This window comes from Somniosus microcephalus, chromosome 20 (assembly GCF_052327205.1).
Source record: "Somniosus microcephalus isolate GS21.2 chromosome 20, FLI_Smic_1.0, whole genome shotgun sequence".
Classification (NCBI taxonomy): Eukaryota; Metazoa; Chordata; class Chondrichthyes; order Squaliformes; family Somniosidae; genus Somniosus; species Somniosus microcephalus.
In genome coordinates this window covers 70,319,616-70,340,286 of record NC_141006.1, presented here as the reverse complement: position 1 = coordinate 70,340,286, position 20,671 = coordinate 70,319,616, and the positions used below count along the sequence as shown (strand labels likewise).

The window sequence follows — 20,671 nt, the reverse complement described above, 5'->3', positions numbered from 1 at the left end:
CACTGGAGAGGTACCACCAACGCTGCCGCCGCAAGATCCTGCAAATCCTTTGGCAGGATAGGCGCACCAACGTCAGCGTTCTTGCTCAGGCCAACATCCCCAGCATCGAAGCTTTGACCACGCTCGATCAGCTCCGATGAACGGGTGTTCGGCGCCTTCCCGGATGCTTCTCCTCCACTTTGTGCGGTCTTGGGCCAGGGATTCCCAGGTGTCGGTGGGGATGTTACACTTTTTCAAGGAGGCTTTGAGGGTGTCCTTGAAGCGTTTCCTCTGCCCACCTGGGGCTCGCTTGCCGTGCCGGAGCTCCGAGTAGAGCGCTTGTTTTGGGAGTCTCATATCGGGCATATGGACAATCTGACCCGTCCTTCGGAGCTGATCGAGCGTGGTCAAAGCTTCGATGCTGGGGTCTTCAAACACTCTCTTCCTCAGGCGACCGAAGGCTGCACTGGCACACTGAAGGCGGTGTTGGACTTCATCATCGATGTCTGGCCTTGTTGACAGTAGGCTGCCGAGGTATGGAAAGTGGTCCACGTTGTCCATGGCCTTGTCCTGGATTTTGATAATCAGGGGGCAGTACTGTGTGGCAGGGGCAGGTTGGTAGAGGACCTTTGCCTTACGGATGTTTAGTGTAAGGCCCATGCTCTCATACGCTTCGGTGAAGGTGTTGACGATGGTTTGGAGTTCGATCTCTAAAGTGAGCGCAGACGCAAGCGATGTCTGCATACTGTAATTCGACAACAGAGGATGGGAGAACCTTGGAGCTGGACTGGAGGCAAAGGAGGTTGAACAGTTTCCCGTTTGTTCTGTAAATTAGCTCCACTCCAGGGGGAGCTTACTGAGGGTGAGATGGAGCATTGCAGCAAGGAAGATCGAGAAGAGCGTTGGTGCGATAACACAGCTTTGCTTGACCCCGGTTCGTACATGAATTGGGTCTGTGGTGGAACCGTTGGTCAGGATCACGGCTTGCATGTCATCGTGAAGCAGGCGGAGGATGGTGACAAACTTTTGAGGGCAGCCAAATTTGAGGAGGACACTCCATAATCCATCACAGTTGACAGTATCGAAGGCCTTTGTGAGATCAAAGAAGGCCATTTACAGCGGTTGGTGCTGTTCCCTGCATTTCTCTTGTAATTGACATGCGGTGAAGATCATGTCCATTGTGCCCCTTAGTGGGCAGAATCCGCATTGCGATTCTGGGAGGAGCTCTTCGGCCACTGGGAGAAGGCAATTGAGGAGGATTCTTGCGATGACTTTCCCTGTGGCAGACAGCAGGGAAACTCCTCTGTAATTACCGCAATCGAACTTGTCACCTTTCTTGAAGATGGTCACAATTACGGCATCTCTGAGATCCCCCGGCATGCTCTCCTCCTTCCAGATAAGAGAAATGAGTTCATGAATTCGCATCAGTAGTGCTTCTCTGCCATGCTTTAGTGCCTATTTCTAGTCCTACTTTGAGCGACCTCTGTAAAACGTGCTAAATACCTTGCTAAACATCTCCCTGTAATGTATATACCTTTAAGGGGGGAACTCTTTTACAGCTCATGTATACTGCAGTACCGGCAGTGACCACACCTGTATATAGCACTGAGTAGTAATCTGTACAGATCAGTTCCCGTGTGAGCCACGTTGAGTAAACACCTGTTATACCGTTCTCCTGCAGTCTGTGTCTTATTATACGCAGACACAACATTGGCGACAAGGCAAGTTCGAACCTACCTGCAACTCTGCATCACCTCCTGGGGATTCGTTCCTGGAGATCAGTGGATTGGAGGTCAACATAGAAACATAGAAGATAGGAGCAGGAGCAGGCCATTCGGCCCTTTGAGCCTGCTCCGCCATTCAATGAGATCATGGCTGATCATCCAAATTCAGTACCCTGTCCCTGCCTTCTCCCCATATCCTTTGATCCCTTTAGCCTTAAGAAATATATCCAACTCTTTTTTGAATATATTTAATGAACTGGCCTCCACCGCCCTCTGTGGCAGAGAATTCCACAGGTTCACTACTCACTGGGTGAAGAAATTCCCCCTCATTTCAGTCCTAAATGGCTTACCCCTTATCCTTAGACTATGACCCCTGGTTCTGGACTCCCCGGCCATCATAAACATCCTTCCTGCATCTAGTCTGTCCAGGCCTGACAGAATTTTATAGGTTTCGATGAGATCCCCTCTCAATCTTCTAAACTCCAGTGAGTATAAGCTAAATCGACACAATCTCTCCTCATACGTCATTCCTGCCATCCCAGGTATCAGCCTGGTGAATCTTCGCTGCACTCCTTCCATGGCAAGAACGTCCTTCCTCAGGTAAGGCGACCAAAACTGCACACAATACTCAAGGTGCGGTCTCACCAAGGCCCTGTACAACTGTAGCAAGACATCCTTGTTCCTGTACTCGAACCCTCTTGCTACGAAGGCCAACATACCATTTGCCTTCTTAACCGCCTGCTGCACCTGCATGCTTACCTTCAGCGACTGGTGCACAAGAACACCCAGGTCTCTTTGCACTTCCCCTTCTTCCAATCTATTGCCATTCAAATAATAATCTGCCTTCCTGTTTTTGCCACCAAAGTGGATAACCTCACATTATAGTGCATTTGCCATGTTTCTGCCCAATCACCCAATCTGTCCAAATCGTACTGGAGTTTCACGACATCCTCCTCTCAGCTTACCCTCCCACCCAGCTTTGTGTCGTCTGCAAATTTGGAGATATTACATCCAATTCCCTCGTCCAGATCATTAATATATATTGTGAACAGCTGGGGTCCTAGGACCGATCCTTGCGGTACCCCACTAGTCACTACCTGCCACTCGGAAAATGACCCGTTTATTCCAACTCTTTGCCTTCTGTCCGCCAACCAGTTCTCTATCCAAGTCAATACCTTGCCCCCAATCCCATGTGCCTTAATTTTGCACGCTAATCTCTTATGCGGGACCTTATCGAAAGCCTTCTGAAAGTCCAAATACACCACATCCACTGGTTCTCCCTTATCTATTTTACCAGTTACATCCTCAAAAAATTCCAGTAGATTAGTCAAGCATGATTTACCTTTTGTAAATCCATGTTGACTTTGTCCGATCCTGTCACTGCTTACCAAGTGCTCTGCTATTACATCTTTTATAATAGATTCTAGCATTTTCCCCACTACCGATGTCAGGCTTACCGGTCTATAATTCCCCGCTTTTTCTCTACCACCTTTTTTGAATAGTGGGATAACATTAACAGAGACTCGGGCGTCGACCACGGGCAACCGCCCAGTCATCCAGCAGAGACTCGAGAATTGCGAGGGAGGCTGTCGAGAGCCAGGCTTGGCTTTCCAGTCGAGGTGGTCCAGCGAAACGGGCTGGCAACAGGTAGTGCGCAGACCCTTCCCGGACAGCAGCGGGCTAGAGCCCGACCGAGCGGCACAGCAAAGGGCCGAGCAGCGTCGACGGGGGAGAGAGAGAGAGGGCAGAGCACACAGGGTGCAGCCGGTGTTCAGGGGCCGAGCAACGTCGAAGAGAGGGAGAGAGAGACGCGCAGAAACCCGCGAGGCGCCGCCATTGCCATGAGGACCGCCGAGAGCGGCATTGGCAGCAGCGCAGGAGAAGCGCGCGAAACCTACAGGGTGCCGCCATTGCCACGAGAACTGCCGGGAGCGGCGTTGACAGCAGCGGGGGAGGAAGGAAAGCGCGGGAGACACCATTTTAAGCCATTGGGAGACGCCATTTTAAACCACACCCAAAATGCCGAAGAGTGGCAGTATCACCGCGTTTGACAACGAAGTCGAAGATTGGACTACATATGTCGAACGAATAGAGGTGTACTGCCAGGCAAATAAGGTGTCAGATGACAAGAAAGCGTCGGTATTGTTAAATTTAATGGGTGCAAAGACGTATGGGTTATTACAAAATCTAGTAACCCCAACGAAGCCAATGGAAAAGAGTTTTGAAGACATAGTAACGATACTACAGGATCATTTAAACCCCACACCGCTGCTGATAGCAGAAAGATTCAAGTTTCACAAACGGAACCAGCATAAGGATGAAAGCAATGCTGATTATTTAACAGAACTGCGCAAACTATCGAAACACTGCCAGTTTGGAGCGGGACTGGCAGATACCTTAAGGGACAAGTTTGTGTGTGGGCTTCAAAGTGAAGGAACCCAGAAACGGCTTTTATCTGAAAAGGACCTTACGCTGGAAAAGGCTTTCAGCATTGCAGTATCATATGAAGCAGCAGCACGAGGCGCTGCAGAGATACAACAGAGACCGCAAGAATATGGCACAAACGAAATGTCATATAGAACAGAGAAGTGCTATCGCTGCGGCAGAACAACACACGACCAGAATGATTGCTAGTTCAAAGACAAAGTGTGCAGACAGTGTGGAAAAGTAGGACACATAGCACGAGTCTGCAGGTCGGGAAAGAAAACCAGCAATAAGAAACCTACCAAAGGAAAGTACAAGAAGGTGCATAAGATGACGGAGAATAGTTCAGGCGAACAAAAGAGTGATAACGGCTCCAAAAGCAGGGAACTGAGTTGTCTGAAACTACATAATGTGATCACAACGGAGGATCACCGAACCATTTGGGTCACTCTCAAGATAGCAGGAGTCCAGGGAAAGATGGAATTGGACACAGGATCAGCCCTAACAGTTATAAACCGATGGGACTACGAGCGGCTATTCTCACACATACCCTTGAGAGACACAAAAATTATTTTGAAGACGTACACGGGGCAAAAAGTCTACCCCAAAGGAAAAATAAGGGTGACCGTTATATATAACGGTAAGGAAACACCAAAACTAGACCTGTATGTATTGCAAGATGGAGGACCACCATTACTGGGACGTGAATGGATCCGGAAAATACAACTGGATTGGCATTCCATACAGGCACTGACTGTGGCTGACAAAAAGGATGACGACGTCACACCTGGGCGACTGTCAAAGATCCTAACTGACGCGAAAGAAGTGTTCCAGCAAGGACTCGGAACACTAAAAGGCATGACAGCGACGATTAAAATTGAAGAAAACACAAGCCTAAATTTTTTAAGGCCAGACCGGTACCTTATGCGATCCGCCCAGCCGTTGAAGCAGAGCTGGAGAGTCTGGAACGTTCAGGTGTACTGTCCAAGGTAGACTGGAGCGAGTGGGCTACACCCATTGTCCCTGTGATGAAAAAGTCGTTGAGCAGCACGCCTGGGGAACCAAGGAAGGTTCACATCTGTGGGGACTTTAAGGTAACAGTGAACCCGGTCCTTCACACCGTACAATATCCACTTCCGCGGATTGAAGATATTTTCGCCTCGCTATCTGGAGGGAAACGCTTCACTAAGATTGATCTGGCCCAGGCGTATCTGCAAATGGAGGTAGAAGAAGCATCAAAAAAATACCTCACAATCAACACCCATAAAGGTCTCTACCAATACAACCAGCTAAGAATATCCCAACACTGGACAAACAGGGGGCTAAAGGGGGGGAGGAGCTAAACATGATCAAAATCACTAAGGAAGTGGTACTCGGTAAAATAATGGGACTCAAGGCGGATAAATCACCTGGACCTGATGGCTTACATCCTAGGGTCTTGAGGGAAGTGGCGGTAGGGATTGTGGATGCATTGGTAATAATTTTCCAAAACTCCCTGGACTCGGCAAAGGTCCCGGCAGACTGGAAAACTGCTAATGTAACACCCTTATTTAAAAAGGGTAGTAGACAGAAGGCTGGAAACTATAGGCCGGTTAGCCTAACATCTGTGGTAGGTAAAATTTTGGAGTCCATTACTAAGGAGACAGTAACAGGACATTTGGATAATCATAATTTAATAGGACAAAGTCAGCATGGTTTTATGAAGGGGAAGTCATGTTTGACAAATTTGCTGGAGTTCTTTGAGGAAGTAACGTATAGGGTGGATAAAGGGGAACCAGTGGATGTAGTGTATTTAGACTTCCAAAAGGCATTTGACAAGGTGCCACACAAAAGATTATTGCTTAAGATAAAAAATCACGGGATTGGGGGTAATATTCTGGCATGGATAGAGGATTGGCTATCTAACAGAAGGCAGAGAGTTGGGATAAATGGTTCATTCTCAGACTGGCAATCAGGAACTAGTGGTGTTCCGCAAGGGTCAGTGCTGGGTCCCCAACTCTTTACAATCTATATTAACGATTTGGAGGAGGGGACCGAGTGTAACATATCAAAGTTTGCAGATGATACTAAGATGGGAGGGAAAGTAGTGAGTGAGGAGGACATAAAAAACCTGCAAGGGGACATCGACAGGCTAAGTAAGTGGGCAGAGATTTGGCAGATGGAATACAATACTGGAAAGTGTGAGGTTATGCACTTTGGCAGGAAAAATCGTAGAGCAAGTTATTATCTTAATGGCAAGAAACTGGAAAGTACTGAAGTACAAAGGGATCTGGGGGTCCTGGTGCACGAAACTCAAAAGGTTAGTATGCAGGTGCAGCAAGTGATTAAGAAGGCCAATGGAATGTTGGCTTTCATTGCTAGGGGGATAGAATATAAAAATAGGGAGGTATTGCTTCAGTTGTACAAGGTATTGGTGAGGCCGCACCTGGAATACTGTGTACAGTTTTGGTGTCCATACTTAAGAAAGGACATACTTGCTCTCGAGTCAGTACAAAGAAGGTTCACTCGGTTAATCCCGGGGATGAGGGGATGGACATATGAGGAGAGGTTAAGTAGATTGGGACTCTACTCATTGGAGTTCAGAAGAATGAGAGGCGATCTTCTTGAAACATATAAGATTGTGAAGGGGTCGGATCGGGTGGATGCGGGGAAGATGTTCCCAATGATGGGTGAAACTAGAACTAGGGGGCATAGTCTTAGAATAAGGGGCTGCTCTTTCAAAACTGAGATGAGGAGGAACTACTTCACTCAGAGGGTGGTAGGTCCATGGAATATGCTGCCCCAAAAAGCTGTAGAAGCTACATCATTACATAAATTTAAAACAGAAATAGACAGTTTCCTAGAAGTAAAGGGAATTAAGGGTTACGGGGAGCGGGCAGGAATTTGGACATGAGTCTAGGTTCGGATCGGTCATGGCCCTGTGGGTAGCGGAGCGGGCCCAGGGGCTGTGTAGCCTGATCCTGCTCCTATTTCGTGTGTCTAATTCGGTTAGATTCAGGAGATGGTTCTGTGATAGTGGATTGGCGGTTAGGATCAGATCAGCCATGATCTTATTGAATGGCGGAGCAGGCTCGAGGGGCCGATTGGCCTACTCCTGCTCCTATTTCTTATGTTCTTATGTTCTTATGTATTCAGGGTAGCATCAGCTCCGGCTATTTGGCAGAGGGCAATGGAACAAGTCCTGCAAGGGATCCCAGGGACCCAGTGTTATTTGGACGACATCCTGGTCACGGGCGAAAATGACAGTGATCACCTTGCCAACCTGGAGCAGGTGCTCACTAGATTGCAGGAATATGGGCTCCGAGCTAACCGCCCCAAATGTGAGTTTTTTAGAAAACAGATTTCGTATTGTGGCCACGTTATCGATAAAGAGGGGTTACATAAGTCCCCAGAGAAGATTGAGGCAGTAGTCAAGGCTCCAGCACTGGAAAATGTGTCACAACTGAGGTCGTTCCTCGGGCTGGTAAACTACTATCATAAGTTCTTGCCAAATTTGTCTACAATACTACACCCACTGAACACCCTACTGCAAACTGGGGTGCCATGGAAGTGGAGTGACGAATGTAGACGAGCTTTCCTGAAGAGCAAAACACTAATCACATCGAAAGAGGTATTGGCCCATTACAACCTGGCATTACCAATTCGGTTGGCATGTGATGCGTCACCCTACGGCATTGGAGCGGAGCTGTCGCACAAATTCTCGGACGGCTCAGAGAGGCCAATAGCCTTTGCGTCACAATCACTAACCTCAGCTGAGCGTAACTACGCCCAGATTGACAGGGAGGCCCTCAGCCTAGTGTGGGGAGTGAAAAAGTTCAATCACTATCTGCACGGGCAGAAATTCACCTTGCTGACTGATCACCAGCCTCTTGTCTCCATTTTTAATCCGAAGAAGGGCGTTCCGGTGATGACTGCGCAACGACTACAAAGATGGTCACTTTTCCTAGGGGTGCACCACTATGAGATTGAATATGAGGGCACGAAACAGCATGGAAATGCTGATGGGCTATCACGCCTGCCACTGCCTACTGCGGAGGAAGCACCAGCAGTGGATCCTGTCGAAATATTCCATTCGACTATAGTTGAATACCTACCGGTAACTGACACTTGTATCGAAAAGGAAACCCGAAATGACCCGACACTGTCTCGGGTATATGATTTGACGGTGAAGGGATGGCCAGCACATGGCGACTCACTGTTGTCAGCATGCTCGACAAGGAGAGAACAGCTGTCAGTGTGCCAGGGGACCTTGATGTGTGGATCCTGAGTGGTAATTCCACCCAAGTTAAGGGATAGAGTGCTCAATGAGCTTATGTGTGGTGGCCGGGAATTGATAAACAAATCGAGGACCTGACCAAGAGCTGCTCAGGATGCCAGAAAGTCCAAAATGCACCATCACAGGCCCCTCTACGCCCATGGGAGTGGCCCTCATCTCCATGGCAACGGGTGCATATTGATTTTGCAGGTCCATTCATGGACTCAATGTTTTTAATAGCCGTGGATGCACACTCGAAATGGCCTGAGGTGATCAAAATGTCCTCCACCACCACGGAGAAAACTATTGCAGTCCTACGGACCATTTTTGCCAGGAATGGCTTGCCAGAACAGATTTGCTCCGACAATGGACCACAGTTTGTGTCCGAAGAGTTCCGGAGGTTCTTGAAAAAGAATGGGGTAAGGCATTACACATCCGCCCCGTATCATCCAGCCACAAATGGATTGGCTGAGAGGTTCGTACAAACCTTTAAGAAGGCAATAAAGGCTATGTACAATGACAACATTCCGCTGCAGCACAAGGTGGACAATTTCCTGTTCGCCTACCGGAATGCGACACATGCAGTCACCAACCAGGCCCCAGCCATGGTGTTCTTTAACCGAAGGTTAAGATCTCGCCTGGATTTGCTCAGACCAAACGTACGAAGAGGTGTTGAGAGTAAGCAATTCCAGCACATCCATGAGAAGCCAACAAAGTGCTTCAATATAGGGCAACCAGTCTTGGCCCGCGACTACCGAACAGAAAAATGGCCGCCACGAACGATATGCACACGGCAGGGCCCCCTAATGTACACAGTGGACATTGGGGAGAGCATCGTGAGACGCCATGCTGACCAGATCCTAGAGTCACAGGAACAAGTCAACCCCATGCCTCGCCCATACGTACCTGGTGATGAACCCGACGTACAGGTCGCATCTACCCCAGAAACAGTAGCATCGGAAGCTGATGAACCAACCGACGACAGGGGGCCAGAATCGCCTCCGCACCAAGAGCAAGACACTCGGGAAAGGCGCTCTCCAGAAAGGATCAGGAAGCCTCCCCAAAGACTGAATATATAAATAGACTATTTTCAGCTAATGTTGCATGTTAAAAGTGTTAATTGTAATTAATTTGATATTTAATTGTTAAATGAGTGTTATGGTACTGTTAATCTAAAAGGGGAGGAATTGTAATGTATATACCTTTAAGGGGGGAACTATCTTTTACAGCTCATGTATACTGCAGTACCGGCAGTGACCACACCTGTATATAGCACTGAGTAGTAATCTGTACAGATCAGTTCCCGTGTGAGCCACGTTGAGTAAACACCTGTTATACCATTCTCCTGCAGTCTGTGTCTTATTATACACAGACACAACACTCCCCATCCCCCCACTTTCAAGTACAAGATGGCCCCTTTGTCTCCAAGCAGTCCCACCCTTTCTTTGACTTCATGCACTTATACAATGCCTTGCTAATTTCCTGTATATTGACCATCAGTATTATTTCCTCCTCCCTAGCCTACCAAATCTTTTATCCTTCCTTCGAATCATTGGATTGAGAAACCACCCTCCAACCCTTTGTACTATTGTCCTTAGCCTGGATTGGGAAACCACCCAATTGGAACCAGGCTGCAGGGACAGGGCAGAAGGTGCAGGACGTGAGGTAGGCATTGAGGACAGCACCAACTCATTTGGAAAGTAGTCACACCTGCAAAGTTACTGATATCTACAAGAGGTTTCAGCAATGCAGAAGGTGGCCCAGTTGGATTGATTTCACATGCAAAGCTGACCCCTTTCGTTGAGTGCTCAAGTCCCACTCCAGGGACTCGAGCACAGCAATCTAGGCTGACACTCCCAGTGCAGTGCTGAGGGAGTGCTGCACTGAAGGAGGTGCCCTCTTTTGAATGAGACTTTAAACCGAGGTCTGCTCTCTCAGGTGGATGTGAAAGATCCCATGGCACTATTTCGAAGAAGAGCAGGGGAGTTCTCCACGGTGTCCTGGGGCCAATATTTATCCCTCAACCAACATAACGAAAACAGATTATCTGGTCATTATCACATTGCTGTTTGTGGGACCTTGCTGTGCACAAATTGGCTGCAGTGACTCCACTTCAAAACGTACTTCATTAGCTGTAAAGCGCTTTGAGACGTCCGGTGGTCATGAAAGGCGCTATAGAAATGCAAGTCTTTCTTTCATTTTTCGGTCCCTTTACAAAGCTGACCCCTTTTCATTGAGTTCTTGGGTCCCTTTGCAAACCTAACCCCTTTCCAAAAAAAAACTTCATGCATGATATAGAAACATAGAAACATAGAAGATAGGAGCAGGATTAGGCCATTCGGCCCTTCGAGCCTGCTCCGCCATTCAATGAGATCATGGCTGATCATCCAAACTCAGTACCCTGTCCCTGCCTTCTCCCCATACCCCTTGATCACTTTAGCCTTAAGAAATATATCCAACTCCTTCTTGAATATATTTAATGAATTGACCTCCACTGCCTTCTGTGGTAGAGAATTCCACAGGTTCACCACTCTCTGGGTGAAGAAATTCCTCATCTCTGTCCTAAATGGCTTACCCCTTATCTTTAGACTGTGACCCCTGGCTCTGGACTCCCCGGCCATCGGGAACATCCTTCCTGCGTCTAGTCTGTCTAGTCCTGTTAGAATTTGGCATAAAAATAAAACAAAAAAGGTGACTCAACCATGGCTAACAAGGGAAATTAGGGATAGCATAAGATCCAAGGAGAGGACATATAAATTGGCCAGAAAAAGCAGTAAGCCTGAGGATTGGGAGCAGTTTAGGATTCAACAAAGGAGGACAAAGGGATTAATTAAGAAGGGGAAAATAGAATATGAGAGTAAGCTTGCAGGGAACATAAAAACTGACTGTAAAAGCTTTTATAGATATGTGAAGAGAAAAAAATTGGTGAAGTCAAGCGTAGCTCCCTTGCAGTCAGAATCAGGGGAATTTATAATGGGGAACAAAGAAATGGCAGACCAATTAAATACATATTTTGGTTCTGTCTTCACAAAGGAGGACACAAATAACCTCCCAGAGATGTCGGGGAACATAGGGTCTGATGAAAGGGAGGAACTGAAAGAAATCAGTATTTGTAGGGAAATGGTGTTAGGGAAATTGATGGGATTGAAGGCCAATAAATCCCCAGGGCCTGATAATCTACATCCTAGGGTACTTAAGGAAGTGGCCCTAGAAATAGTAGTGGGCGTAGTCTATAGGCCTCCGAACAGTGGCAACTCTGTTGGACGGAGTATCGATCAGGAAATAGTTGAGGCTTGTAATAAGGGAACATCTATAATTATGGGGGATTTTAACTATCATATTAATTGGACAAATCAAATTGGGCAGGGCTGCCTTGAGGATGAGTTCATTGAGTGTATTAGGGATGGGTTTCTTGGGCAGTATGTAACTGAACCGACCAGGGGGCAAGCAACCTTAGATCTGGTCCTGTGTAATGAGACGGGATTAATTAAAAATGTCCTAGTAAAGGATCCCCTTGGAATGAGTGACCATAACATGGTTGAATTCCATATTCAATTAGAGGGTGAGAAGGTTGGATCTCAAACAAGCGTGCTAAGCTTGAATAAAGGAGACTATGAAGGTATGAGAGCGGAATTGAGTAGAGTGGATTGGGAAAATAGATTAAAGGGTAAGACGATACATGATCAGTGGTGTACATTTAAGGAGTTATTTTACAACTTCCAAAAAATATATATTCCACTGAGAAGAAAAGGGTGTAAAAGAAAAGACAGCCATCCGTGGCTAAATAAAGAAATTAAGGATAGCATTCGACTAAAAACAAGGGCATATAAGGTAGCCAAATCTAGTGGGAGGATAGAGGATTGGGAAAACTTTAAAAGACAGCAAAAAATAACAAAAAGACTGATTAAGAAAGGGAAGATAGATTATGAAAGTAAATTAGCAAAAAATATAAAAACAGATAGTAAGAGTTTTTATAGTTATATAAAAAGAAAAAGGGTGGCTAAAGTAAATGTTGGTCCCTTAGAGGATGAGACCGGGAAATTAATGGTGGGAAATATGGAGATGGCAAAAACACTGAATGAATATTTTGTATCAGTCTTTACAGTAGAAGACACTAAGAATATCCCAACACTGGACAAACAGGGGTCTAAAGGGGGGGAGGAGCTAAACACGATCAAAATCACTAAGGAAGTGGTACTCGGTAAAATAATGGGACTCAAGGCGGATAAATCACCTGGACCTGATGGCTTACATCCTAGGGTCTTGAGGGAAGTGGCGGTAGGGATTGTGGATGCATTGGTAATAATTTTCCAAAACTCCCTGGACTCAGCAAAGGTCCCGGCAGACTGGAAAACTGCTAATGTAACACCCTTATTTAAAAAGGGCAGTAGACAGAAGGCTGGAAACTATAGACCGGTTAGCCTAACATCTGTGGTAGGTAAAATTTTGGAGTCCATTAGTAAGGAGACAGTAACAGGACATTTGGATAATCATAATTTAATAGGACAAAGTCAGCATGGTTTTATGAAGGGGAAGTCATGTTTGACAAATTTGCTGGAGTTCTTTGAGGAAGTAACGTATAGGGTGGATAAAGGGGAACCAGTGGACGTAGTGTATTTAGACTTCCAAAAGGCATTTGACAAGGTGCCACACAAAAGATTATTGCTTAAGATAAAAAATCACGGGATTGGGGGTAATATTCTGGCATGGATAGAGGATTGGCTATCTAACAGAAGGCAGAGAGTTGGGATAAATGGTTCATTCTCAGACTGGCAATCAGTAACTAGTGGTGTTCCGCAGGGGTCAGTGCTGGGTCCCCAACTCTTTACAATCTATATTAACGATTTGGAGGAGGGGACCGAGTGTAACATATCAAAGTTTGCAGATGATACTAAGATGGGAGGGAAAGTAGTGAGTGAGGAGGACATAAAAAACCTGCAAGGGGACATAGACAGGCTAAGTAAGTGGGCAGAGATTTGGCAGATGGAATACAATACTGGAAAGTGTGAGGTTATGCACTTTGGCAGGAAAAATCGTAGAGCAAGTTATTATCTTAATGGCAAGAAACTGGAAAGTGCTGAAGTACAAAGGGATCTGGGGGTCCTGGTGCACGAAACTCAAAAGGTTAGTATGCAGGTGCAGCAAGTGATTAAGAAGGCCAATGGAATGTTGGCTTTCATTGCTAGGGGGATAGAATATAAAAATAGGGAGGTATTGCTTCAGTTGTACAAGGTATTGGTGAGACCGCACCTGGAATACTGTGTACAGTTTTGGTGTCCATACTTAAGAAAGGACATACTTGCTCTCGAGTCAGTACAAAGAAGGTTCACTCGGTTAATCCCGGGGATGAGGGGATGGACATATGAGGAGAGGTTGAGTAGATTGGGACTCTACTCATTGGAGTTCAGAAGAATGAGAGGCGATCTTCTTGAAACATATAAGATTGTGAAGGGGTTGGATCGGGTGGAAGCAGGGAAGATGTTCCCGATGATGGGTGAAACTAGAATTAGGGGGCATAGTCTTAGAATAAGGGGCTGCTCTTTCAAAACTGAGATGAGGAGGAACTACTTCACTCAGAGGGTGGTAGGTCCATGGAATATGCTGCCCCAAAAAGCTGTAGAAGCTACATCATTACATAAATTTAAAACAGAAATAGACAGTTTCCTAGAAGTAAAGGGAATTAAAGGTTACGGGGAGCGGGCAGGAATTTGGACATGAGTCTAGGTTCGGATCGGTCATGGCCCTGTGGGTAGCGGAGCGGGCCCAGGGGCCGTGTAGCCTGATCCTGCTCCTATTTCGTGTGTCTAATTCTGTTAGATTCAGGAGATGGTTCTGTGATAGTGGATTGGCAGTTAGGATCAGATCAGCCATGATCTTATTGAATGGCGGAGCAGGCTCGAGGGGCCGATTGGCCTACTCCTGCTCCTATTTCTTATGTTCTTATGTTCTTATGCTGATCATCTTCCAACATTCGATGGAATCTGGAACAGTACCCATGGATTGGAGGGTAGCTAATGTTATCCCACTATTCAAAAAAGGTGGTAGAGAGAAAACGGGGAATTGCAGACCGGTAAGCCTGACATCGGTAGTGGGGAAAATGCTAGAGTCCATTATAAAAGATGTAATAGCAGAGCACTTGGAAAACAGTGACAGGATCGGACAAAGTCAACATGGATTTACAAAAGGTAAATCATGCTTGACTAATCTACTGGAATTTTTTGAGGAAGTAACTGGTAAAATAGATAAGGGAGAACCAGTGGGTGTGGTGTATTTGGACTTTCAGAAGGCTTTCGATAAGGTCCCGCATAAGAGATTAGTGTGTAAAGTTAAGGCACATGGGATTGGGGGCAAGGTATTGACTTGGATAGAGAACTGGTTGGCAGACAGAAAGCAAAGAGTTGGAATAAACGGCTCTTTTTCCAAGTGGCAGGCAGTGACTAGTGGGATACCGCAGCGATCGGTCCTTGGACCCCAGCTATTCACAATATATATTAATGATCTAGACAAGGGAACTAGATGTAATATCTCCAAATTTGCAGATGACACAAAACTGGGTGGGCGTGTGTGCTGTGAGGAGGATGCCGAGAAACTCCAGGATGATTTGGACAGGTTGGGTGATTGGGCAGAAGCATGGCAGATGCAATATAACGTGGATAAATGTGAGGTTATCTACCTTGGTGGCAAAAACAGGAAGGCAGATTATTATCTGAATGGCAATAGATTGGGAGAAGGGGAAGTGCAACGAGACCTGGGGTGTCCTTGTGCACCAGTCGCTGAAGGTAAGCATGCAGGTGCAACAGGTGGTTAAGAAGGCAAATGGTATGTTGGCCTTCGTAGCAAGAGGGTTTGAGTACAGGAACAAGGATGTCTTGTTGCAGTTGTACAGGGCCTTGGTGAGACCACATCTTGAGTATTGTGTGCAGTTTTGGTCGCCTTATCTGAGGAAGGATGTTCTTGCCATGGAAGGAGTTCAGCGAAGGTTCACCAGGCTGATACCTGGGATGGCAGGAATGACGTATGAGGAGAGATTGGGTCGATTGGGCTTATACTCGCTGGAATTTAGAAGAATGAGAGGGGATCTCATTGAAACTTATTCCCTCGTCCAGATCATTAATATATATTGTGAACAGCTGGGGTCCTAGGACCGATCCTTGCGGTACCCCACTAGTCACTGCCTCCTAAACTCCAGCGAGTATAAGCCCAATCGACCCAATCTCTCCTCATACGTCATTCCTGCCATCCCAGGTATCAGCCTGGTGAATCTCCGCTGCACTCCCTCCATGGCAAGAACATCCCTCCTCAGATAAGGCGGTCAAAACTGCACACAATACTCATTGTGTGGTCTCACCAAGGCCCTGTACAACTGCAGTTGCTTTGTGCAAATTGGCTGCAGTGACTCCACTTCAAAGCATACTTCATTAGCTGTAAAGCGCTTTGAGACGTCCGGTGGTCGTGAAAGGCGCTATAGAAATGCAAGTCTTTCTTTCCATTTTTAGGTCCCTTTGCAAAGCTGACCCCTGAGTGCTTGGGTCCCTTTGCAAACCTAATCCTGTTCCAAAAAAAAACTTCATGCATGATATATATCTCCCCCCACAAACTCCAATGCAAAGTCATGGTGAATGAACCCCCAGCACCTGATAGGGGTGAGGAGAGTGAGTGATTTTCGATGCTTTGGCAACATAAGATGTACCTTGTCATCATCATGCCAATAAAGCGATTTGAATTTGAATTTGATTTGAGAGACCATTCAACCTAACTTGTTCAGCCTCCCAGGTGCGTCCCGCCTCCCCTTGTTGGCGATTGGCGAGCGGGGGGGTTGACGTCATAGAGTTTTACCCGCGGCCGCCTGGGCGGGCGGCTTTCCGATTGGCCGGGTCGCCGTCAATCACCCGCTGGGGGCCGCCAGTGAGTTAGGTTGTAGGTCATTGGTACAAAAAAATATTACCTCGCTCTTTCGCTCGGTCTCTGTCTCTCCAGCGGGACCGGCAGTCAAAATGGCGTTCACACAGGCTGGGGTCAAGAAGAAAGTTTGCTATTATTATGATGGTAAGGCGAAGGTGGAGGGGGTGGGAACGAGGAGGGAAGGCGCTCCGCTCGTTGCAGGTCGGGGGAGGGAGACCCCCCCACCTGGCCGGTGGGCCAAGAGCTTTGGCCGCATTGCCAGGGCTCCAGGTCTGGCTCTGCATTGTTTTTATCCCCCAAGAGATGAGGAGTGGGGGGTACCATCTAGGCCTGGGATCAGCCTCTGCTTGCAGTCAGTCACCCTCTCCCCGAAATAAAACTCTCTCTCAAATCATTGTTAACATGTGTGTTATTTCGTTTTTAAAAAAAATTAATTTGTTATTCAGTCTCTTTTTGTCTCAATCTCTTTTTTAAATGTTTAATTTGTATTTTTTGTCTCAATCATTTGTTTGCTTAATTTTTGTTTAGTCTTTTTTGCCTCAATCTCTTATTCAGTTTTTTTTTAAACGTTTAATTTGTATTATTTAGCCTCCTTTGCCTCAATCATTTGTTCTTTTTTAAAATGTTTACTTTGTGCTATTTAGTCTTTTGCGTAAGATCGTACAAAGAACCACCCACCTGTACAATCCACCCCCTGCAATACCCCTGGACATCTCTTCTTTCCCCCACCCCCCACCCCTGGGGCAATACACTGGCTTTGGATTATCAGTTGTGGCTCACTGCGCAGCGTTCTCATCTGTGAGTCAGAAGGTTGTGGGTTAAAGTCCCACTCCAGAGACTCGAGTGCACAAATCTAGGCTGACACTCCCAGTGCAGTACTGAGGGATTGCTGTGCTGTCGGAGGTGCCGTCTTTCGGATGAGATATTAAACCGAGGCCCCGTCTACTCCCTCAGGTGAACGTAAAAGATCCCATGGCATTATTTCGACAAAGAGCATGGGAGCTCTCCCTGTATTTATCCCTCAATCAACATCATTAAAGCAGTTTATCTGGACATTATTATTGCTGTTTGCAAATTGGCTGCTGCTGCGTTTCCTACATTATAACAGTGACTACACGTCAAAAAGTGGCTGTAAAGTGCTTTGGGTCATCCGGTGGTCATGAAAGAGCAAATCTTTCTTTCTGAAAACTGCAGTCAGAGCACATGTCCCAAAATGTGTCTGGATTGACTGAGCAGAGTTCAGAGCTGTGCAAAATTATTTAATTCCTGCTGAGAATGAAGTGCATTTTCTAATGCTGTTTGTTCATAGGGACATGAAGAGGTCATTCAGCTCTTCGAGCCTGTTCCACCATTCACTGAGGTCAATGCTGATCTGTGACCTAACTTCGTATACCCGCCTTTGGCCCATATCCTTTAATACCTTTGGTTAATAAAAAATCTATCCATCTCCGATTTAAAATTAACAATTGATCTAGCATCAATTGACGTTTGCGGAAGAGAGTTCCAAACTTCTACCACCCTTTGTGTGTAGAAGTGTTTCCTAATTTCACTCCTGAAAGGTCTGGCTCTAATGTTTAGACTCTGCCCCCCTAGTCCTAGACTCCCCAACCAGCGGAAATAGTTTCTCTATCTACCCTATCTGTTCCCATTAATATCTTGAACTTTGATCAAATCACCCCTTAATCTTCTAAATTCCAGGGAATACAACCTTATTTTGTATAATCTCTCCTTGTAATTTAACCCTTGAAGTCTGGGTATCATTCTGGTAAACCTACGCTGCACTCTCTCCAAGGCCAATATATCCTTCCTAAGGTGCGGTGCCCAGAACTGCTCACAGTACTCCAGGTGTGATCTAACCAGGGCTTTGTGTAGCTGCAGCATAACTTCAACCCCCTTGTATTCTAGTCCTCTGGATATAAAGACCAGCGTTCCATTAGCTGTTTTGATTATTTTCTGAGATTTTAATGATCCATGTACCTGAACCCCCAGGTCTCGAGACAAACCACGCAGCCAATATGCTGCAATAGAGGCTTTCATGAGGTGTGTGAATTTCACCATTGTTACATACCCTTGTTGCAGTTTGATTTTTTTTTGATTGAAGTTGTGGATTTTTTTTAAATTGAGATTTGAATATTTTTCCAAAGAACACTAAAATAAAGATTTCCCTTTTCCTTCAAATATTGTTATTGTGAGAGAAAATGTGCTATGTAAACTGAGCCATATAAACTAAAAGTGTTGAGTTTGCTGATCTTGACCAGGGTGGCAATGGGAAACTATATTTGTCTGCAGGGCCTTGAATGCTGTAGCTGATGCATATCAGAACCTGGGCGTTCTGGTGGGCCACCAGATCTTGGACACAGTTTTGGTGAAAGAGCCTTTTTTGTCATCCTCCAATGATAGCAAAGGTCCCAATGCAAATTAAGTTCATGGTGTGTCCAGATTGTTACCCTGCATGATTCAGAACTCCTAGGCATGGAATGAGTTCCTTTGGCCCATCTCTTGACTGCCAATCACCAAACTGCGGTGCATTTGTGGCAAAAGGGGGAAATGGTTGCAGGGAGGGCAGAATCCATCATACCCCGCCTTCACCCAATACCTTGGAGCCCATGCCTCATGGGCATGTCTGCCAAAGCTCCTGGATTAAGCAGACAATGGCATTTAGACCTGGTACACAATGCTGAACCTGGACATGTAGAACATCAAGGTAGCTGGCTGGCATATGGGAAGCTCTTGTACATTGATCCACCATGTTGAAGGTAGATGTTCTTTATATAATGGAATGCTTAACAGCTGCTGAAAAATGTTATCTGGAGCCTGATCGCGAGACCCCACGCGCTTGTATTTGGTGCCTTGTGGAGGGAGAGAGTCAGTTACAACTGAAGCTCTTCATCTGCTGCTGCTGATAAATAGGATATGGTTTGTGGTTCGTGCTTTTGTCAGGAGGATGGTGGCAACTGGCAAGGCATTCACACGTTTTATAGTGAGTTGTGCTGCTCACCATACTGTTGGTGAGGAGTTCCTCATATCTGCTTTGCCTAGTGAGGGCTTAAACCTGTACTTGGTTTTCTAATGGCCAATAAGTTACTATCCTCTTTGGAAAGGTGGGGAAGGTGAATGTGGTCTCTTTTTTAGAGTCCATATGGCTCCAAAATGGAGTTCCTGACCAGGCAAATTGGACCAAAGTGATTTGCTGGAAAACTTGATAATCTGAACTGGGCAGGTCTGCAGATTTCAATGATATGCCATAGACATAGTGAAGGAGGCGGTAGAGGCGATACTGGATGGGATAAAACTGAATAAAGCCAAGGTACTAGAAGGGCTGGCTGTACTTTAAGTAGATAAGTCAACAGGACCGGATGGGATGCATCCTGGGACGCTCGGGGAAGTGAAGGAAAAGATCGGAGGTACTGGCCATAATCTTCCAATCCTCCTTTGAAACGGGGGTGGTGGCAGAGGACTGGAGAATTACAAATGTTATACCCTTCTTCAAAAAAGGGTGTAAAGATAAACCCAGCAACTGTAGGCCAGTCCGTTTAACCTTGGTAGTGGGGAAGCTTTTAGAAATAATAACCAGGGACAAAATTAACAGTCACTTGGACAAGTGTGGCTTAATTAAGGAAAGCCAGCACGGATTTGTTAAAGGCAAATCGTGTTTAACCAGCTTAATTGAGTTTTTTGTGTGGTAACAGAGAGGGTCGATGAGGGCAATGCGGTTGACGTGGTGTACGTGGATTTCCAAAAGGCGTTCGACAAAGTGCCACATAATAGGCTTGTCAGCAAAATTGAAGCTCCTGGAATAAAAGGGACAGTGGCAGCATGGATACGGAATTGGCTAAGTGACAATAAACAGTAATGGTGAACGGTTGTTTTTCGGACTGGAGGAAGCTATAGAGTGGTGTTCCCCAGGAGTCGGTTCTAGGACCACTGCTTTTCTTGATACAGTAAACTCTCGTTTAAACAGCACCTAATTATCCGGAATTCTCTAATAACCGGCAAAATTCAGGAGTAGGTTCAGGAACACAAAGGTAAGTTTTACTGTATATTTGTGGCTGTGTAATCGGGGTTCTCGTACCCTTTGCCGTGTAACCGGGTCCCCTGCACCCGTGGCCCTGTAACCGGGTCCCCTGCACCCGGGTCCCCTGCACCCGTGGCCCTGTAACCGGGTCCCCTGCACCCGTGGCCCTGTAACCGGGCCCCCTGCACCCGTGGCCATGTAACCGGGCCCCCTGCACCCGTGGCCCTGTAACCGGGCCCCCTGCACCCGTGGCCCTGTAACCGGGCCCCCTGCACCCGTGGCCCTGTAACCGGGCCCCCTGCACCCGTGGCCCTGTAACCGGGCCCCCTGCACCCGTGGCCCTGTAACCGGGCCCCCTGCACCCGTGGCCCT

The 20,671-nt window shown here is 46.6% G+C and overlaps 1 protein-coding gene across 2 annotated transcripts in view; it reads left to right on the top strand.

Moving 5' to 3' along the window:
- The first annotated feature begins 16,287 nt into the window (after nt 1-16,287).
- Nucleotides 16,288-20,671, top strand: part of hdac1 (histone deacetylase 1) — a 69,529-nt gene continuing 65,145 nt past the window's right edge. Inside the window, exon 1 of one of the 2 annotated variants that reach the window (XM_085962950.1) lies at nt 16,288-16,428. In XM_085962950.1, coding sequence (XP_085819076.1) covers nt 16,377-16,428 — 52 coding nt within the window. In that variant the 5' untranslated portion in view covers nt 16,288-16,376. The remainder of the gene's footprint in view (nt 16,429-20,671) is intronic. The other variant, XM_085962949.1, reaches the window with a different exon arrangement.